The sequence below is a fragment of the Bufo bufo genome, chromosome 3 (genome assembly GCF_905171765.1).
Source record: "Bufo bufo chromosome 3, aBufBuf1.1, whole genome shotgun sequence".
Lineage (NCBI taxonomy): Eukaryota > Metazoa > Chordata > Amphibia > Anura > Bufonidae > Bufo > Bufo bufo.
In genome coordinates, this window is record NC_053391.1 from 222,563,092 (window position 1) to 222,578,218 (window position 15,127).

The 15,127-nt window shown below is 41.4% G+C and overlaps 1 protein-coding gene across 1 annotated transcript in view; it reads right to left on the reverse strand.

Annotated features, from left to right (window-relative positions):
- CDK18 (cyclin dependent kinase 18) overlaps positions 1–15,127 on the reverse strand; it is a 149,714-nt gene that overhangs the window by 56,841 nt on the left and 77,746 nt on the right. The window contains exon 3 of the mRNA XM_040423973.1: positions 317–450. Within this exon, the coding sequence (XP_040279907.1) occupies positions 317–450 (134 nt within the window). The remainder of the gene's footprint in view (positions 1–316; positions 451–15,127) is intronic.

A 15,127-nucleotide genomic window follows, 5' to 3' on the forward strand; every position in this document is an offset into this window, starting at 1 on the left:
ATGTCTATTCTTTACTGATTCTTGTATGTTAAGCTGAACAACCCAAGTTGAAAGCAATAAATATCATAAAAGGAAACCAGATGGGAAATTGCTCATCCATGTCACAAATCTGTCACTCAATAAAGCTCATGTGTATTGTAATGTCTTGTTCTTACATTTATTCCTGTAATATATCTAATCCCCTCTGTATTTCTGTACCACACCCTGAAGGTTCATGACGCTATAAAATACATCATAATAATATAATGCCAGATAATTCATGTAACATGAACAATTGGAATTTACAATGGATACAATATTAGACCTCTGCACTCACATCCACAGACACACGTCGGTGTCCGGGATTCCTGTAATGTAGCTCGGTGGGAGACAAGTCTTCTCCATCAGATGGGGACAGAGCAGGATTCCCTGGGCTCAAGTGTGACAGTTGTAGGTGGGAATGTCCAAGACCTTAAAAGAAAGTAAGGGAGAGTCAAGATGTCATTGTATGTGAAGATCAAACACATTCAATTACTATAAAAAAAAGATGGTCTGGGTTCCTATGAGTTTATTACATCTTTGTGCCCCAAATGGTAGCACATGACTACAAAAGCAAACGGACTGGGCATGTTTTAATAGGATAGCTGGTGACAACCTGCAGTATATAGTCATCACTGGAAACTCTATAGAAATGGCTCTGGTTACAGTTCATTCACATCCTATATCACCATACAAATTTGCATAAATCTCCATTTATGGATTACTAGAACACCACAACTTCATTCTCAAAATCTATTTTGCCTGGCAGGGGTCCTCTGATGGTCAGACATAGAAAGCAATACTAGGATTCAGTATTTTTTAAAGGAGTTGTCCCACGAAAATATTCTACAGTTTTCAAACCAGCTCTTTGATCTGAATTCGTAATTGCATATAATTAAAAATTTTGCATAGCCACGAGTTATTCAATATAATGTATCTGTATAGCGCCACCTGCCGTTTGTTTTTCACTTATTTCTTTGACCTGCTTACCGAGAAGGCCGCACATGCTCAGTTTCATCCTTCAGCTGCCTCCTGAGCTGTGATAGGGAGAGCACAGACACGCCCCCTTAGCTCCAGTTGAAAAGACACTCCCCTTGAGCTGTCAGCTTGATATAAATCTAGCAGAACAATGAATGGTGAGATCTCTGGATCCATGTGAGGTACAGGGCTGGTTCTAGCTTTGTTAGAAAAAGGTTGTCACGTACTATATGTCTGATCTCCATTTTTTTACATTACTCATGGGACAACTCCTTTAAAGTGTAAGGGTCCATTCACACGTCCGTTGTTTCTTTCCTGATCTGTTCCGTTTTTTGCGGAACAGATCTGGACCCATTCATTTTCAATGGGTCCTGAAAAAAATCGGACAGCTCAATGTCAGATTTCTTTTCAGGACCCATTGAAAATGAATGGGTGCAGATCTGGTCCAGATCTGTTCCGCAAAAAACGGAACAGATCAGGAAAGAAACAACGGACGTGTGAATGGACCCTTACTGTCATTCTTTTTTTTATATTTGTAATGTGTAGGGGCAGTGATACTGACCATTTTTGTAATATACTGTACTTTATTTACTGAAATCGCACATTTCCATTAGAAAAATTGCTGTAAAGTGGCCCGCTTTGAGCCTTAGCAACACTACTCTGTCTTCTGTTTACATAACAGTGGAGACCTTCTCAACACTGACTGTGTTATGTAAACAGAAGACAGAGGAGTGTTGCTAAGGCTCAAAATGGGTCACTTTAGGGCTATTTTTCTAATAGAAATGTATGATTTCAGTAATGAAAGTATATTACAAAAATGGTCAGTATCACTGCCCCGATACATTACAAAAAGAAAAATAAGAATGACAGTTACACTTTAAGGGTGTATTACACAGCCCGATTTAACAGGTGATTGTCGGGAGGGAAGCATTCCTTCCCAGCAATCGTCTGCAGATTTAGATTGCCTGATGAACAAGCGTTTGCTCGTTCATCTGGCAATCTGCAGCAGTATTATACTGGCAGATGATTGCTAACGAGTGTTATTACGAATGCTCGTTAGCGATCATTTACTGAAAAATCGTCAGGTGTAATACACCCTTTAGGGTTCAAGGTGATCCTACTGAGTAACTTAGTTTGTAAGGCTGAGAAATACATGCTCTAGATGTAGTGGATACCCCCTGGTTATAGTTCAACTTATCCAGATCCATTTATAAGATACAGTAATATTAGTCTTTTGTGTTCATCACTTTACACAATTTAGTATCATCTGCAAAACTGTAGATTTCACTGTGCAATTCATACATGATTATTCAGACATATATCAAAAAGAACAGTTACTAGTAGTACTCCACTAGTAACTGTGACCCAAACTGGAGATGTGCCATTGATAAGACCTCTGTTTTCTATCACTGAGCTGCTTACCCACATACACACATTTTATATCTCACTCCAAGCATTTTCATTTTCTGTACCAAACTTTTATGCAGCACAGTATCAAATGCTTTGGAAAAATCAAGATATTTGACATCCAGCAACTCCCCTGGTCCAGTCAAGAACATACCTCCTCATTGAAATTGATCTGATTTTTTTCACATGACCAATGCCTTATAAACCCATGATAATATGGGGTTATTTTCATTGAGATACTAAAGAAGAGCATGTCTTCAAAAACAATTTAAATACTTCACCCACAATAGAGGTTACCTGCCTTACTTACATGACAATAGTTCTGGGATCACTTCTTTGACACCTTTTTGAATATTGGCACCCCATTTGCTATGTTCCAGCCCTAGTAAACCGACACTGTCACTTCAGAATCATTAAAACTTAGAAATAGGGGTGTATCTACCACGGTACTTAAAGGGGTTATGCGGGTTCAGAGCTGAACCCAGACATACCCCCAATTTCACCCAGGCTGCCGCCCAGCATTGAGCCCGGTGACATCACCAGCACTAATAGTCTGTAAAACGGCTAGGGCAGCGCTAAAGCCCGCCCATTAGAGCCAGTGACGTCACCGGGAACACTGCTGGGCGGATCCAGCGCAGGGCAAGGGAGTGCATTGGAGCATGCTTAGGTGAAAATGGGGGTAAGTCCGGGTTCAGCTTTAAACCCCTTTAATACTGTAAGAACTTGGGGGTGCATGTTACCTGCATCCAATGATATGTCTACTGTAATCTGTTTTTAGGTAGCACTACACTTCATAGTTAGACATTTAATGGAGAGTGTAATGACTGTTTGGCTGACAACTATTCCTCCCAACTCCCCCATACACATACCTGTTCAGTTTGGCTGAGTATGGGGAGAGAAGGGAGAGTCTCTGCCACCCTGGTGGAGGCTTATCATCTGGGAGAAAAAATGATTGGGTGAAAATATTAAGTTTGTCTGACCTATCCGACATTAACTCTATGTGGAGATTTGGGAGCTCCTCAAACATATTAGACCGTTGGTCGAACACCTAATTTATATGGGGGCTTTTAGAACAATAGTTCACTGACAAATGTGGTTCAAGTTCTGGTAAGACCTTCTGCTCTATGGAAAATATTCAAAGATGACACTTAAAATTAGGTTTGGCCTGGTTGATACTGGCCAATTAGGTTTATGTTGCACCTCAGTTGTACATATGCTGACTTCTAACTGATATCATGTATATTAGGACAAAAAAAATATTAATATAAAGGCGTGAAATATCATAAGGGTAAAACTATTTAACACCATATGATTTATGGATGATCAACAAAAATTATGAAATAGGTATGTTAACTGAACAAATTTCATGTATAACTTTAAATTCACTTACAGTACAGTTTAATGTAACAAAAGTACAAAATTACAATAAGAACACGCCACTGGAAGTATCTATTTATATCTAATGAAGCATTATAAACAGCAATAATGTGTGAATGTACTAAAAGTAAACTGTGAATACAGCTGTTATCTAGGTGGAGAAGTCACACGAATAAAAATAACAAAAATGAGTATAAGTAAGCAGTGGCTGTTACAGAAACACATAATAAAAAGTAACTGTACATGTCTAGTTCTACAAATACTGTAGCACATGAAATTGTTCATAACAATAATGCTTCTTTTCAACTTCTACAACAGATCCTCATGGCAGCCCGTATCCATATAGCACAACAGTGGAGACAATCAACCCTCTGTTTCGAAGCAGTCATTAGGTGGATCAATAAAATAATGCTCTATGAAAAACTTTCAGCCACTCCCTAAGTATTGTACTATGCTGTTCCAGACTTACACTATTATGTTCAGCTGTGATAAGTGTTGAAATCGTACATCATTGGAACATATCTACTTTGTCTGACTATATCGCGGTCTGTATATTTGACTAGATATTAGATCATCTGTACTGATCTTTATTGTTTGTTATACCCTGTTTCCATCTTTTGGGTATATCCCCCCTGCGTGGGGTGCATTGACAGTATGTTGCCGACATTCATTGCTTTAAAACCCCAAAAATACCTTTTGAAACTAAATTATCCATAACAAGCCCACGTGTAACACCTCAAGTTCTATCAAAAACGTCCAGTATTCATTTATCACCAACCATTTCTACCCCAGGACTGCAAACGTTTAACACATAACCCTACCTAAAACACAACTTTACAATTTTTCTACTGTAAAGGAAGAGCTAATAGCTGAGACCTCACCCATCATTTGGATATACAGTTGCAAGAAAAAGTATGTGAACCCTTTGGAATGATATGGATTTCTGCACAAATTGGTCATAAAATGTGATCTGATCTTCATCTAAGTCCCAACAATAGACAATCACAGTCTGCTTAAACTAATAGCACACAAAGAATTAAATGTTACCATGTTTTTATTGAATACACCATGTAAACATTCACAGTGCAGGTGGAAAAAGTATGTGAACCCTTGGATTTAATAACTGGTTGAACCTCCTTTGGCAGCAATAACTTCAACCAAACGTTTCCTGTAGTTGCAGATCAGACGTGCACAACGGTCAGGAGTAATTCTTGACCATTCCTCTTTACAGAACTGTTTCAGTTCAGCAATATTCTGGGGATGTCTGGTGTGAATCGCTTTCTTGAGGTCATGCCACAGTATCTCAATCGGGTTGAGGTCAGGACTCTGATTGGGCCACTCCAGAAGGCGTATTTTCTTCTGTTTAGGCCATATTGTTGTTGATTTACTTCTATGCTTTGGGTCGTTGTCCTGTTGCAACACCCATCTTCTGTTGAGCTTCAGCTGGTGGACAGATGGCCTTAAGTTCTCCTGCAAAATGTCTTGATAAACTTGGGAATTCATTTTTCCTTCGATGATAGCAATCCGTCCAGGCCCTGACGCAGCAAAGCAGCTCCAAACCATGATGCCCCCACCACCATACTTCACAGTTGGGATGAGGTTTTGATGTTGGTGTGCTGTGCCTCTTTTTCTCCACACATAGTGTTGTGTGTTTCTTCCAAACAACTCAACTTTGGTTTCATCTGTCCACAGAATATTTTGCCAGTACTGCTGTGGAACATCCAGGTGTTCTTGTGCAAACTGTAAACGTGCATCAATGGTTCTTTTTGGACAGCAGTGGCTTCCTCTGTGGTATCCTCCCATGAAATCCATTCCTGTTTAGTGTTTTACGCATCGTAGATTCGCTAACAGGGATGTTATCATATGCCAGAGACTTTTGTAAGTCTTTAGCTGACACTCTAGGATTCTTCTTCACCTCATTGAGCAGTCTGCGCTGTGCTCTTGCAGTCATTTTTACAGGACGGCCACTCCTAGGGAGAGTAGCAGCAGTGCTGAACTTTCTCCATTTATAGACAATTTGTCTTACCGTGGACTGATGAACAGCAAGGCTTTTGGAGATACTTTTATAACCCTTTCCAGCTTTATGCAAGTCAACAATTCTTAATCGTAGGTCTTCTGAGAGCTCTTTTGTGTGAGGCATCATTCACATCAGGCAATGCTTCTTGTGAAAAGCAAACCCAGAACTGGTGTGTGTTTTTTATAGGGCAGGACAGCTGTAACCAACACCTCCAATCTCATCGCATTGATTGGACTCCAGTTGGCTGACACCTCACTCCAATTAGCTCTTGGAGATGTCATTAGTCTAGGGGTTCACATACTTTTTCCACCTGCACTATGCATGTTTACATGGTGTGTTCGATAAAAACATAGTAACATCTAATTCTTTGTGTGTTATTAATTTAAGCAGACTGTGATTGTCTATTGTTGTGACTTAGATGAAGATCAGATCACATTTTATGACCAATTTGTGCAGAAATCCATATAATTCCAAAGGGTTCACATACTTTTTCTTGCAACTGTACATCACAGGAAGTGAGAGTCGTTTTGACTCTTAAGGCCTTAATTTGTACATCTGCAGTGCTGAACAACCACACTGACCTCCAGCTTGTCTCTGCAGGCTTTTTCTCTAAATTTCATGTTTACCAATGCAAAAGAGTGGAGACTAGCTGCTATGATGTCTCCCATACACAGTACATGAGTAAAAAGATGATCTTGATCTATTTCTTGGCAGCACACCCCCAGAAGCAGGAGCTGCAGTGTAAAGAACATTATAAAGCATTCATAGGGTAGATGTGAATCCAGCATTGCAGTGACACAGATAAAGTACTGAAGCCAGCGGCTGCAGCATGTTTGTGTGCCTGTGTCTACCTCTAGCAGCTCACTCATCTCCTCTCACCTCTCCATCGACTTCTATGTGATCCATGTAACATGATCATTCAGTGAGCTGAAGAATGATTTTAGCTGTGATTTGAGGGTGAATGATCAGTTTGGGAGGCAGGAGAAGAAAGAATGGGCTCGTGAGTGTATAAAGCAGCATTTTGTCTAATAGAAAAGGATTCTTTACGGTAAGAGCAGTGAGACTATGGAACTCTCTGCCTGAGGAGGTGGTGATGGTGAGTACAATAAAGGAATTCAAGAGGGGCCTGGATATATTTCTGGAGCGTAATAATATTACAGGCTATAGCTACTAGAGTGGGGTCGTTGATCCAGGGAGTTATTCTGACTGCATGATTGGAGTCGGGAAGGAATTTTTTATTCCCCTAAAGTGGAGAAAATTGGCTTCTACCTCACAGGGTTTTTGCCTTCCCCTGGATCAACTTGCTGGATAACAGGCCGAACTGGATGGACAAATGTCTTTTTTCGGCCTTATGTACTATGTTACTATGTTACTATGTATGTTACAATATAAACATTGCGTCTCTGCTTCTGTGCCGTGCTGGTGGAGTGATGGGACCCGGGGCCCATGTGGCCTCACTGTATAGTGGGGCCGCTGTGCGGCTGCTGGATCCCATTGCCTGCTGGAGCGGTGTGGAGGCGTGTCGGTCGCCGCACGGCTCTGCGCCATGGTTAGAGTAGGTTCCCACTTAAACAAGAGGCATCCTTGTCGCGGTAAGTGGGCCTATGCGCTTTGATCAAACTGTATACTAATTGCCTCTTTATAGTGCACAGCAAATGATTGATAGCATCGCTGTATAGCCTTGTTTTATCATAAGAAATGCTGATAATTGAAAACAGTTGTATATCAGAAGCATAGGTATGAGGATGTGCGATTTAGAGATTCTCTCCACATATCCATACAATATAAACATTTCTTACATTTTCTAGTGATAAAGATGATGATTTATCAAAAACTTTTTAAAAGGGCAAACCCTCTTAAATACATAAGTCATCAAAGTAAGTTTTCTTGAAGAAGCTATCTGACAGTCACCATGACTACCATTAACTTAAGACCCCTTTACATGGGCTAATTATCAGGCAAGTTATTGGGAACGAATATTCAGATAAACGCTTGTTCCTGATAACTGGCCCATGTAAAGTTCACCCGATGACCAAGTTCATTCATTAGGTAAAAGCATTGTTGATGCGGACACCCAAATCATCGCTTCTGGGCAGCAGATCATTTTATGTAAATAGGGATCTGCGGCCCAGAAACAATGAATCGGTATGGGGACAAGCGATTGCAGCAGCAATTGCTCATCCCCACACAGAAAAAATGACTGCTGCATGTAAATGCAGCTTAAGCCTCCTCTGATGGGCAATTATTGGGAATGAACAGTTTGCTGCCGATAACTGCCTGCAAAGTCGTCCCATGTAAAGGGCCCTCGAGTAGGCCTAAGATCTTCAACCAGGTGAGCCAACTATAAATTACAGTAAATCATAAAATAATTTAAATGGAAACATAATTTTGGTAATTTTGTTAGGTTTCAGAAAGGGTAAGGATTAGTGGGTACTATGGAGGAAAGGGGAAAAGTTAGGCAAGGGGTGGGTTAATTAGACATTTGCAGGACAGTGTACCCTGTATCTAGGGACAACACTGCTGAGAATGAGTACAGAATTTCAAGGACCAATGAACTGCAATCGCTATGGGATCACATCGCAAGTATGATAGGTTTACAGAGAACTTCCCTGGTTCTACCATATGTTGTGGTCTGCTGACAGAGACCTAGGCCCCTCAACCCTTGCACTGCCCTGTATTTTAAAACATAGGTCATGAGGTAAGGCTACTTTCACACTAGCGTTGTTTTAATCCGGCGTTCAATTCCGACACCGGAACTGCCCACCCGGATCCGGAAAAACGTGTGAAAACGGATTACATTTGAATCCTGATCAGGATTTTGATCACAATGAAAAAATGCATTGAAAAAAACGGATCCGCCATTTATGGACTTTAACTTTTTTTTCACATTTTTCGGGTTTAACATGCAAAAGCCGGATCTGGTTTGACTGAACACACAGCGCCGGATCCGGAGTTAATGCAAGTCAATGGGAAAAAGACCGGATCCGGCGTTCAGTCAAAGTGTTCAGGATTTTTGGCCGGAGGTAAAAATACAACATGCTACGTTTTTCTGAAAAGCCTGATCAGTCAAAAAGACTGAACTGAAGACGTCCTGATGCATCCTGAACGGATTACTCTCCATTCAGAATGCATTAGGATAAAACTGATCAATTCTTTTCCGGATTTGAGCCCCTAGGACGGAACTCAGCGCCGGAAAAGAAAAACGCTAGTGTGAAAATACCCGAAGTGAGCAAATATTTCTAGGTACTATTGAAGACTGGTATTGTATCTTATTGCATGCTATTAAAATATCTTAATAATATCAACACAAGACATCGAGACAAAAAAAAAAAAATAGAGGTTAGAAAAGTAAGGTATTGCATATACCCCAGAGAATCCTTGATTAGAAGGAAAAACGCGTTGGGTCTTCCGTGTTGCAGATAATGAGCATTTTTTTTTAGATGAGAGCCTTCAGTTTGCAGCTCCCCCGTCTGTTTGATGCTCCTTCTCTCTTCTTATCCTTGCGCCCACACACCCTGCTCTGCCCCCTGCAAAATCCCTCTCTAATTAAAGATCTAATTCTCCATCCTCTCCCCTGCTCTACATGCTGAAAGCCAATTTATCATAGATGGGCACTGCCAGCTTCTGCCATTCTAACCTCTATATCCTGTTTGATGAAAGACCATCAGACAGGAGGAAAACTACTGGAGGTATGAGCAGCACAAAGGAGATTGGAATTGCAATGTCCAACCTACCTGAGGAGCTTTTTTGTCTTCAAAGGTCTGTATCTCATGCGGACAGAGCATCCTAATCACTGCGTCATTCACACTGGGTTAATAGGAGCAGCATCAACGACCGCAGAAAAACACCTAATCACAGTGGTGACTTTAACAGCATTATAAGCCTCGGTAGCATATGGTACAGAATACCAGAGAAGTAAATATGCCTAATGGAATATAGGTCACCAGGCTGCCTGAGCAAGTGACCTAATAATAAGGTTAAAGGTTACCGAGACTGAGCATTAGCTAATGGCAGGGATGACTCCTGCACAACGTCAGTCTTTGATAGTCATCTCGCTAGAATGAGCTAGTCATATTCATTGAGGACCTACTGATACTGACAGCTGTCACACCACTGATCGTAACAATCTACAGAAAAGTGTCTATAAAAAGGCTTTATGGTGATTCTTACGGACGTTTTGTAAGGGAATAACCTCTGATTGCCAAAAAGTGTTAAGTTAAAGGGAACCTGTCCTTTTGCAAATACAGTCCATTCTGTTATAGAGGAGAAGGAGCTGAGCAGAGTGATATATAGGTTTGTGGGAAACGTTCAGTAGGACTTGTCATTCACACTTCTGCTCTTTCTGACATTAGGAGTCCAGTGGGCGGTCCTACTCAGTAACTGACAACCTTCCACAAACAGATATAGCTGTCACCACTGAGAAGGACCGACCACTGGATTTCTAAGGTCAGAAAGAGCAGAGGTTTACATCAATAAACAGCAAGTTATACTGAATGTTTTCCCATAAAACGATATATCAGTCTCATCGGCTTCTCCTGCTCCAGAAAGGAATACATTTTCAATGTGACGGGTTCCTTTTAAATGCAGACATTTGTTTCCTTCAGGGTACGGGTAAGCCTAAGGCAATGGTCTACATGACATCTGTATTCCTGATCCCCATAATTGCTCTGCGGATCCTTTCTTTTATAGTGGCCTTTGCCCGCAGTCCATCGACAGGATCCATGCTGCAGTCAGTACTTGGGTACATAGGCAGAGATTTATCAAAACTGGTGTAAAGGAAAACTGGCTCAGTTGCCTCTAGAACCAATCAGATTGATCCTTTCATTTTTCAAAAGAGCTCTGAAAAATGAAATGATCAATCTGATTGGTACCGATGGGCAACTAAGTAAATTTTCCTTTACACTAGTTTTGATAAATTTCCCCTATAGTTTGTATATATCTAGATGTCACATGTTTACACATATACAGACATCTCTTATGGACTCCAATAAAAACTATATACCACACAGTACACCATTTATTTTCTTCAGTTATATTATAAAAGGTGCAGTCTAGTACATTTTTAATATGGAGCTGGGATATCCTGCTGTATCCCTGCAAAACACTATTCTGGCATATGGTTGCCCATTAAAGTCTGAAGATACATGCATTAAAACGGTATGTTGGTAATATAAATAAGCCTAATGGGAAATTCTATTGCATATTTATTCCATCAGTGCACTTACTGGGGAACTACAGAATACTGGTGTGATAGCTTACATACATGTATGACCACATGGGCGATTCTATGTTCCCTCTGTGTTCAATGGAGTCTCTGCCTGCACTGTATCAATGCATGCTATTGTATAGATGTACAAACTATTTCAAAGGGGGCCCTTTAAAATATCTGAAATGTTCTGAAAATAACATGTGTTAAAGGAGTTATCCCATGACTAATGTAAAAAATGAAAAGCAAAATTCATATAGTACATTACAACCTCTTTCTAACAAAGCTAGAACCAGCCCTGTACCTCACATGGATCCAGAGATCTCCCCATTCATTGCTCTGCTAGATTTATATCAAGCTGGCAGCTCAAGGGGAGTGTTTTTTTTGCTGTAGCTCATGTACTCTGCATGTCACAGTTCAAGTGGCAGCTGAAGGATGAAACTGAGCATGTGCGGCCATCTCAGTGAGCAGGACAATATGGAAAAGAAAATTTAAATAAGCTTGAAGCCAGGAAGAATTTCCTAGGATTACAGTAAGAGACAGACTACCAAGAGTAAGAAGTTGCAGCAGAAAGCAAGCTGAAGGAAAAGTTCCTATTTAATCCAGCCAACATAGCAGAGCTGAGAAAGCTACTCACTAAAGGTACAACAGAATAGAGAAGTTTGTTGCAGAAGTTGTTTGCCTGCCAAATCCATGCTAAAACCTATTGGGAACCAAGACGAGTTCTGTGGATTGTTTTGGAACACGTTTATTCAAGTAAAGCTGCATTGGAACTATATCCAAAGTCTGAACTCAATTATTCCTTCATCATCCAAGTTAATCACCCCTTTTGCACTGCTTTGGACAACCACGTCTGGGATCCAAGGATATCCATGTAGGAGCACCGTGACACGTGCATACAACACCTTCAGGGAGATTGCAGGTCACTCTACACCACTCTGGCAATCCTACATCTGGATACCAACACCACCATATTTAAAGGGTACTCCATGTCCTCGTTGCTTCAATGCAACTGGCGTCACAACAACTTGCTCTATCAGAGGGACATATGTCGTAAAAACCTCTTAAAGAGTAAGGGATACCCCATATGCTGGCAACCGCCCGCTGCAAGACCACCAGCGTGCTGTAGTATGAGTCCGCCTGCTGCCACAACACAAGACTGAGACTAGTGTCAATCAGCTGCAGTAAGCCATGGAAAACTGATGCAGCCAATGTTTTTTTTACCAGACTCGTGGCTCTAAGAATGCAGGGGATGTGCTGCTGACAAAAGATGTTACTCTATGAAAGGAAGGGTTTGAATGAAGACACAAAACACTGTTTATTCAAATCCCTATAATTGTCAAAGGAAAATGAAAGTAAACTGACACTGATCAACGCCCAAGTATTGATATTCAGCCCTCGTTACAGGCAATCCATCTGATTGACACTTTACTATTTTAGTATGGCTGTATAGCTAATCCGGGACGGCTCTTACTGGGAGAAGGCAAAGTGCTGGGTGGGTGACTACTCCCCACGTTCCAGGCCGGGTCTTGGTTTTGGGCTATAAAACACAGGCAGCACTGTCAGGTGGTGTGGATTACTCCTCTCTCACAGTGGAGCTCTGTCAGTCTCTGTGTTGGGACCTGGGAGTTTGGGCCTGGATTAAGGCCTGCTACCTTGTTGGTGGGAAAGCAGGTGGATTCTGCTTTGTCCAAGGACTTCTTCTTTGGTGCATGGTGTGAACGAACACCAGAATCACAAGGTGACTGTTTTCCTTGAAACTGACTTTTTGTTTTGTCACTTACTTAATGTGTGAATAAACACTGAACTGTTTAATTTAAAGACTTTGGTGTTGCCTCCATACTGCGTCCGCTAACCTGCCTATCAGAGTGAACCCCCACAGTATATATACAGACAATTTAGTAAATACTTATGTAACTTTCTCTTTCAACATGTGTCCTTCCCTCAGGGGAGCCTATAGACACTATCATAGGCAACATGTTAAAGTTGATTGTGACAAGTTACTGTCAAGGACTGTTAGATGCATTTGGGTACCGCAGCTATCCAATACCCCAAAAATACTTCAGTAACAATGTCTCTCTTTACTAAGGATCTGTTCACACTTGCATCAAGGTTTCTGTATATAATGGACACAAGTAATTTGGAAGGAAAGGTCTCGGAAGCATTGGAAATCCTCTTAAAAGCTTCTTCTTTTATTGAACATACAAAACAGCAGACATGGCCACTGGGTACACGGAATACAAAACATTGACGCGTTTCGGGTACTAGACCCTTAGTCGTAACCTACCTTACGACTAAGGGTCTAGTACCCGAAACGCGTCAACGTTTTGTATTCCGTGTACCCAGTGGCCATGTCTGCTGTTTTGTATGTTCAATAAAAGAAGAAGCTTTTAAGAGGATTTCCAATGCTTCCGAGACCTTTCCTTCCAAATTACTTGCAGCCTGCTGTGGGGACACTCCCCTAAGGTTTCTGGAGTCGGGACTATTGCACAATCAGGAAGGTGAGCTGGATAAAGTTTTTCTGCATATAATGGACACCACAACACAGTGGAAGGTCGATTTTGACGTGTACTATTGGTGCCCAACTAACCGCATTAGGCTACTTTCACACTCTAGTTTGGTGCGGATCCGTAATGGTTCTGCACAGATGGATCCATTCAGATAATACAACCATCTGCATCCGTTCAGAACTGATCCATTTGTATTATCTTTAACATAGCCAAGACGGATCCGTCTTGAACACCATTCAAAGTCAATGGAGGACGGATCCGTTTTCTATTGTGCCAGATTGTGTCATAGAAAGCGGATCCGTTCTCATTGACTTACATTGTGTGTCAGAACGGATCCCTTTGGCTCAGTTTCGTCAGACGGACACCAAAACGCTGCAAGCAGCGTTCTGGTGTCCGCCTCCAAAGCGGAATGGAGACTGAACGGAGGCAAACTGATGTATTCTGAGCGGATTCTTTTCCTTTCAGAATGCATTAGGGCAAAACTGATCCGTTTTGGACCGCTTGGGAGAGCCCTGAACGTATCTCACAAACGGAAAGCCAAAACGCCAGTGTTAAAGTAGCCTAAAAGGGTTTTTACGGGAGTAGAATATTGATGATTTATCCTTGGGATAGGTCATCAATATCAGATTTTTAGGGGTCTGACACCCGGCACCCCTGCTGATCAGCACTGCGGCTTCCTCACAGCATACCAAGCACAGCACCGTACATTGCATATTGGCTGTGCTTGGTGTTGCATACCAGGCCCATTCACTTGAATAGGACTGAGCTTCACATAGGCAATGTGATCGATGAACATAACGTCACTGGCCTAGTAAGAGGACGCAGCGCTCCTCTCCAAACAGCTGATTAGCAGGGGTGCCAGGAGTCCGACCCCCACCAATCAGGATAGATCATCAATAGACTACTCCCAGGAAACCTCTTTAACTGAGCAAGGCGTCTATTATTCTGATGGAAAAACGCATTCAGCACTATTTTCTTAGCAAATATGATGGCACATGAGGCACCAAACTGATTACATGGCATCAAATAACTATTTCTTGTAGATATTTTGCACTAGTGTAACTCATGGGACCATGGTAGAACTATGGTGGGGATTTATCAAAACTGCTGCCAAGGAAAACTGACTTGGTTTCACCGGCAACCAATCAGAGTGATCCTTTTACTTTCCAAAGGAGCTCTGAAAAATGAAAGGCGGAATGTGATTGGTTGCTATGGGTAATTAAGGCAGTTTCTTTTTGCACCAGTTTTGATACATCTTCCCCTTTGTCTTCCAGCCTGGGGCTGTCAGGGCATGTTGGGAGTTGTAATTCCCCACAGGTGCAGAGGCCCAGGCTGGAGACCAGGGATGAGCGAATCAACTTTGGATGAAACATCCGAAGTCGATTCGCATAAAACTTTGTTTCAATACTGTACTGGATTTTTACAGTAGAAATAAATTTATGAAGTTATTACGCGAAGTCTCATAATAATTTTGGCTCATCGGAGTCAATACATTCTAATACTGTATGGAGTGCTGGCTCTATACAATATTGAAACAACGTTTTATGCGAATCGACTTCGGATGTTTCACCCTGAAGTCGATTCACTCATCCCTACTGGAGACCAGTAACTTAT